Source organism: Myotis davidii, unplaced genomic scaffold, assembly GCF_000327345.1.
Source record: "Myotis davidii unplaced genomic scaffold, ASM32734v1 scaffold322, whole genome shotgun sequence".
In the NCBI taxonomy this organism is placed as follows: Eukaryota; Metazoa; Chordata; class Mammalia; order Chiroptera; family Vespertilionidae; genus Myotis; species Myotis davidii.
In genome coordinates, this window is record NW_006293233.1 from 11,630 (window position 1) to 19,477 (window position 7,848).

Here is a 7,848-nt window from a genome sequence, read left to right on the forward strand (position 1 = left end):
ACCCTGACACCAGGACTACAATTAGGATTGCTCAACCATGGTTTCACTCCTAATATCCTTCAGTTTCCCAGTGAGAGAAGAAAAACAAAATTGCAGGCATTGAGAGTTGCACAGTCCCATGGGCTTCTACATGCAAACCAGGCTGCCCAGTCACTTACTGTCTGACTTGGTACTTCTGGACTGCCCTCTTCTCCATGTATCCATAATCCTTCAGGAAGTGTGGAGGCTGATATCCACCATGTTGATAACGACTGCTCCTGTTGTGAAAATTACCTCGAAAAGAACCCCAACGGTTCTTTCTTCCTTGAAGTGAGCTATAATCATCATTGTCTTCTGAAACAAGGAACAAAAATACAAGTGTAGAGACACATCTGTAACCAATTACCATGTACCATGTCTTGGGCGAACACTAAGGCAGGGCAACAAAATGCCAACCTGCCCTAAGAGGTCGATCCCACAAATCCCAGAAAGGAAACACCTCTGCCTGTCCAGATATCTGACAGATGGTGCTATCAGGGGAGAAATGTTACAGGATGAGGAAGGAGGAGCAAGAGCAGGAGGAGAGGAGATAGGAGGAGAAAGAGGTAACTGTGTGAACCTTTTAATATGGTGCAAGATTTATAAAGAACAAAGGTGTGTCCATGGGTTAGATTAGATGCCAGCCATACATCAGGAAGGCATGTGAATCTTGCCTCTCTCAGAGCTCTCTGACAACCCATCCAATACATGGGAAGCACCCTCTCTCATGCTTCCCAAACCCAATCAGCCACCACACTGATTTCACTAACACTCATCAAGCTGTGCTTCTTTTTCCACTGTAGTACAAGCTTTCATGTCAGATGGAGCGGAGGTACCAGCCTCTAAACTGGCCTCCTCCATCCTGCCTTGCCCTCAACAACACTCTACTTGAAATAGCCAGAGTGAGCTTTCTCTTTGCTCAGTCTGAAATGCCTTTGAGTTCAGGAGACAGCTCTTTCTAACCTCAGCTCTTCTGTAACAAGATTCTGAATGACAAACTGGAATGATGTTTCATCTACCATTTCCAAATCTCTAGGGATTCTTCTTTTCTCTTCCTATTATTGATTTCTAATTTGATCCCTCTATGGTCAGAGAACATACTCTGTGTCATTTCAATCCTTTTTAAACTTGTGGAGGTTTTTTTGATGGCACAGGAGATGGCCTGTCTTGGCAAATGTTACATAGACACTTGAAAAATACCGTACACTGTTCCTTTTAGACAGAGTATTTTATTTGTCAGGTAAATCCTGTTAATTTACTGTGTTATTCAGATCTGCTATGTACTGATTTTCCCTCTAGAATGCAATCACTTACTGAGAGGAGGTATTGAAGGCATTACACAATAATCAAAGAACCAATCCAATAAGTCTCTTGTAAATTTTCTATTTTATTGTAGAATGTAGCCACAGGTATGCTCATAATATGTGTTGTTTATATTGCACTCTGTATTCACTCCTAGGAGTTGTGTTGCTGTTCATCCTTCCCCCCACAAACACTCTCACCAACATATGTAATTCAACATGTGGAAGGATATGGAAGAATTTTTTTGGCATCTACAGAAATAAGGTACTCTCAATTGTCTCTCTTATATGTGGATTCACTAATGATATTTTTTTTTACCACATTCAACTGAAACTGTACCAGCAGACAACACTGGTGGTTTGGAGGGACTGGAAGATTATGAGAATTATACTGTTAGAAACCAGCTTCCTTTGGGGTCTCAAATTTAATGTTCTCTAGGTTTGTGTGTTGTACATCCATTACTCCATATTGCCTCAGGGCCATTTATGAGTAAAAAATCATTCACTACTGATCATTTCACGACATACTGATGACAATCAGGCCTCAAATGAGCTCCTCTGGGAAATCACTGCTGTCACTGTGTGGCCCACTGTCAGTACAATCCGGTAACTCACAGCCTTTTTAGACCTTCATGTGTGGCACTGATAGTGAAATTATGACATTCTGATCTCTTATATACTTGCTGATTTAAAATGTGTGTGTGTTTGTGTTTAATTGATTTTTTTAAAGAGGGAGATGAAAGCCGAAACCGGTTTGGCTCAGTGGGTAGAGCGTCGGGCTGCGGACTGAAGGGTCCCAGGTTCGATTCCGGTCAAGGGCATGTACCTGGGTTGCGCACACTTCCCCAGTGGGGGGTGTGCAGGAGGCACCTGATCGATCTTTCTCTCTCATCGATGTTTCTGACTCTATCTCTCTCCCTTCCTCTCTGTAAAAAATCAATAAAATATATTTAAAAAAATAAATAAAGAGGGAGATGAGAGAAAAAGAGAAACATGGATGTGAAAGAGAAACATTGATTTGTTGCCTCCACACACACCCCAACTTGGGATCAAATCTGCAACCAAGGTATGTGACCTGACTGGGAATCGAACACACAAACTTTTGGTGCATGGTATGACACTGCAACCAATGAGCCACCTGGCTAGGACACACATAGTGATGTTTTTTTATTGTTGCACATTTTGATTTTGATTTGCATTTCTCTGTTGGTTAGTGATGTTTCCTTCTATTACTTGTTTGTGGTGTGTGTTTTTATAACTTATGAAAGGATATTGTTGACTCATGTGAAATGTTAACAGCTGACACCAGAATCTTCTTCCATAAACCCGTCTATTTTCTTTCTCATTTTTTAGGGGACTTGTAATAATGAATATAAATAACACATATTCTTCCCTTGCTAAACACCAGATATTATGCTAAGTTCCTGACCTAGTAAAGCTGAGACACTTATGAGGTTTAAGTCACAGGCATTTCTCCAGGTATTTTCAGTGTAGTTCCATATATTAACACAATGCCTGCAATTACCTCATGACATAGAGACTATTACTAACCTCAGTTTAAGGACAAAAATTTGTGTGAGTCACCAGGAGGTCAAAGATACTTGACCCAGATAATATAATTTATTATTAGGATTCAAATCCTGACCAAGCCACCTCAAATCCTATGCGCAGAACCAATAATGTGTGACTCTGTGTTCAGGCTGAAGTGAGGCCTGGATGGGGCTCATTCAAAGGCTGTTAGGCAGTGATGGGTCCAGTGTCCCAGACTAAGATGCCTAGAACTCCAGCTGTCTGTTGAAGAGACCCATCATTGCACACAGTTCCCCTGTACTTACATCTTTTCTTCTCACACTCCATGGAACTGTTTCTAACAGGTGTGAGGTGGTATCTCACTGCAGTTTTGATTTGCATTTCCCTAATAGTGTGGTTGAACATCTTTTCATATATATTTGTATTCTGGGGAGAGGTTTCTATTCAGCTCCTCTGCTCATTTTTTAATAGGATCATTTGTTTGTTTACTGTTGAGTTGTATTTCTTTATATATGTTAGATATCAACTCCTTGTCAGAGTTGTTATTTGCAAATATCATCTACCATTCTTTTGGTTGCCTTTTTGTCTTGTTGTTGATTTCTTTTGCTGTGCAGAGGCTATTTAGTTGGATATAGTCCCATTCATTTCTTTTGGCCTTTACTTCCCTTCCCTTAAGGTCAACTTCAACATTGAAATTTTTAAGGTGGTTCTCAAACTTGTTTAAACAATTCAGCTGCATAAGGAGATTGAAATAATTGCTAACACCACTCCACACCCACAACACTTAAAGTACAATTGGGGTGAAATCCAGACAAATATATTTTTAAACTCTCCATGTGACTGCAATGTGCCACTGAAGTTGAAAACCACTGTGTTAAAATATCAGCTTTCGGTGTATGCTCGCCATAAGTTCCTAGGAATGGTTTCCATCTTATTTTACTGATTTTCTTCTCAATGTTGTTTTGGGGTGCTAGTGATTCCACAAGCTTAGATCAGGGGCTGGCAAAGTACAGCCCATGGGCCAAACCTGGCTTGTGGAAAAATTTTGTGGAGCCTTTAAGATAACAATTTTTACATATTTGAATGTTTGCAAACTCAATATTTCCTGAGAAGAGAAAATTATTTGAAATTCTGACGTCAGCATTCATACATCAAGTTTTACTGCAACACAGCCATACTGTTTCTATTGCAGCTTTCACTCTACAATAGCAGAGTTGAATGGTTACAACAGAGATCAAATGACCCTCAAACATTTATGATCTGGCCCTTTTCAGAAGTTTGTTTAGCCCTATCTTAGAACAAGTGTCCTTCAAGCAAGTGCACAGTAACTCTGGTAGCTCAGGAAGATGTATGTTACTTGTGACTTCATTGTAGGGTATTTTCTCAGTAGTCTATTTGTTCATGGTTTTCTGGGTCAGGTGTGGGAATTGAGTAGGGACCATCATTTGCCATCAAGATGGCTCAAGTCCCCAGATCTAGAGTGTGTGTGTGTGTGTGTGTGTGTGTGTGTGTGTGTGTAGTTTTCTTATAGTTTATTATGATTATATTTTATCTTTACATTGATTAAATGCAACATTTGAGAATTTTCAGATATTTCAAGATCCAAGGAATCTGTTTATCAATAAGCCATCTTCAAAGGTTGCTATAGCTCAAACCAGGAAAGCATATAAGAATGTCTACAGCCCAGCCGGTGGTTGAACACTGACCAATGAACCAGGAGGTCAAGGTTTAATTCCTGGACAGGGCATATGCCCAGGTGTGGGCCTGATCCCAAGTTGAGGGTGTTCAGAAAGCAGCCGATCAATGATTCTCTCTTATCATGATGTTTCTCTCTCTCTCTCTCTCTCTCTCCTGCTCTCTCTGAAATATATATATATATATATATATATAATGTTTGAGTGTTGAAATATTTGCCAACTCTGCCAATTCATAGTGTATTTCACAGAACCAATTTATTTTTGCTATTGTAAATGGTATATTCACAGTGAAAATGTTATTTTTTATTTGTTGCAATTATGTTGTATACATTAGTCTTATATACAATAAACTTATTAATCGCTTTTACTCTATGTTTGTAAATTCTCTTGAGGTTTATATAAAGACAATTCTACTTATAGCTTTGTTTCTTTTAACATTTATACAATTATTAATTTATGTATTTATTTATTTATTTTGCGTTATAGTAATGCCTCAGACTCTCAGTTTAGATCTTGAACAGAAGTGATTATTTGTGAGTCATTTTTGCTGATTCTGATTTAAAATGGAATGCTTTGTCTTTCTCTGAATAGCTTATGTTAATTAATTAACTTGTATACCTGAAAACTATATAATTTTATTAATCAATATCACTCCAATAAACACAATAAAAAAGCAACAACCGCTAAACTACTAGGGATCCTTAATTTTAAAAAAAAGTTAAAATTGATTGAGTTAGCAAAAATGCTTCAAAAATTTAAATGGAATGCTTTAAATGTTTCACTATTATGTATGGCATTCATTGTAGTTTTTTTAAAAAAAATACCTGTTATCAGTTTAAAGAAGTATTTTTGTATTCCCAGTTAGCTGAGAGAGTTATTGGTGCTCTTATTCAAACTTCATTGGTTGTTGAATTTTATGGTATGCCTTTCCCTCCTCCCCCCACCAGAATCTTTGTGGTAATCACCCTTTTCTTACTCTCTTACCTTATGAATGTGTTAAATTACATTATAGATCTCCTGTTAACCCAACATTGCAAGTTTGGGATAAACACAACTGTGGCATGGTGTAGTATCTGTTTTATCCATTGCTGCATTTATTTTGTTATTATTTTATTAGTAGCCCTATGCACGAATCTGTGTGTGAGTAGCTCGGTGCTGCTTGCCTCAGCTGGCCACCCCACCCACCATCGCTGGTAGCTCTCTGCTGCTCATAGCTCACTGCCCCACCCTCCTGTAGCTCTCCACCTGCTGCCCCGCCCTCCTGTAGCTCTCTGCCGCTTGTAGATTGGTAGTGAAGTTATGGTGGCCCAGCTAATTTTCATATTCCTCTATTATTATATTAGATTTACATATTGTTATAGTTTTATAACTAATTGACCAGTAATTGTGTCTTCTAATCTAATCACTGTTTGGCAAGAATACAGTTAATATTCATATTTTTATTTCTTCAATATAAAATTTTTTTCCTAAAATTTATCCATATAAATTTTCAAATTATTAGACTGTTTTATGTTTTACATCTTTACTGTAAGTGCAAGCATGATGCCTTTTTCATTCAAAAGTTACTTATTTTTGCCTTCTAATTTTCTTGACCCATTACCCCAGAAATTTATTTTCTTATATTTTAAAAGCACTAACATCTAGCACTTTATTCAACTTTTTCATATATTATCAATTTCATTAATTATTGCTCTAATTTTTATTATTTTTCCTTGACAATATGGAAAGATATGAGATTATTTTTATTAAGTATGAAACAAATGAACAGTCTCTCATCTACCATCAGGTCTTCATGGATATTCAAATATGCAATACATATATTTACTTGGAAATGACGTGTGGCTTACCAGTTCAGGGGATTTAAATCCATTATGTCTATTCAATTTCATTTTTGGAAAAATCAGACAATTAAGGAAGATAGACTGCAGCATTGTTGTAAAGGAATTCCTATTTTAAGTATATATGAACTTCATCTAAGAGGACAGAGTAAATGTTCAAAGAAGTAGGAGTAGAAAGAGCATGGATTTGAAATATATATGTTTATCTGGAATATGGTCTCTCACTTACTACCTATGTGATTTTAGGCAATAACCAATTTCTCTGAGCCTCAATTCAATGATATGGTTGTCAATGGTGCTGTTTGCCAAGTGTTTCCATTTCTCCCATTCTAGGCACCTGGTAGAACTGCACTTCTTGACACCCTTTTTATGAATGTGGTGGTGTGTGTGACTAGTTAAGGATAATGGTTTGTGAGTAAAGTGTTAATTCCGTGTGAGAACATGTTTGTTGGTTTGAATCACTTCAGGGACCTCTTCCCCTTAGGCACAGAGAGAGGCAACTTTTTAGATGGTGGCTCCTCGTCAGTTTGGGTCTCCAAGTCATTCCAATAAGAAATGCTCAGACCGGCCCTTAGTGGTCCAGTGCTGAGTGGCAGGAGGGGAGGTCATCGCTTAGCAGTTTAGAGTGAAGAGCACAGAAGCTTTGACTCCTGTGTAACTTTGTCCACATTCCATTTGACTCTTTTTTAACATTCTTCCATCTTTCTTTCCACTGCTCACCCTTCTCCCGATTTTTGTCTAAACATGGTTACTCATGGTTTAGTGCTAGGTATTTTTTTTTTCTGTCCCTGAGTGACTCCAGTAATTTTGTTAACGTTTTATTTTAGAGTAATTCAGACTTACAGAAATGTTGCAAAGCTAACAGAGGTAATTCCCTTAAATGCTGAATGTTGACATTTTATGTTTGCATTCTCTGAACGATTTGAGAGAAATTTGCAGCCATGATGTTTCTTTATCGCTACACGATTAAATGTGTTATTTCCTAAAAACAAAGACATACCTTACATAATAAAATGATCAAAATCAGAAAAAAAAGAAATGCTCAGACCCCCAACACCCACCATCCTGTGATGGATGTGCACCTGCCATGGGTATGTAGTACAAGTGAAGAATAAGCCACTGGCATTTGGGGATTTTCTATTACCATGGCATAACCCAGCCTTTTCTGTCTCATATACTTCATCTTTATATTAAAATAACATCCTCTCAGGATTTTTCTGAAAACCAAATAATTTATATGATGAGGTTATCACAGTGCTTTACATAAAATAGAAATTTTACAAATAGCAGCTATAATTCTATATAATAAAAGGCTAATATGAAAATCAACTGAACGGCAGAATATGCAAATCCCCCAGTTGCTATGATGTGCACTGACCATCAGGGGGCAGATGCTTAACGCAGGAGCTGCCCCCTGGTAGTTAGTGGGCTCCCACAGGGGGAGCGCTGCTCAGCCATAAGCTG

The 7,848-nt window shown here is 37.8% G+C and overlaps 1 protein-coding gene across 1 annotated transcript in view; it reads right to left on the reverse strand.

The window, feature by feature from the left end:
• The window catches only part of LOC102770976 (nuclear RNA export factor 2-like), a 19,106-nt gene that overhangs the window by 6,858 nt on the left and 4,400 nt on the right, over positions 1–7,848 (reverse strand). Inside the window, exon 3 of the mRNA XM_015565992.1 lies at positions 167–333. Coding sequence (XP_015421478.1) covers positions 167–333 — 167 coding nt within the window. The remainder of the gene's footprint in view (positions 1–166; positions 334–7,848) is intronic.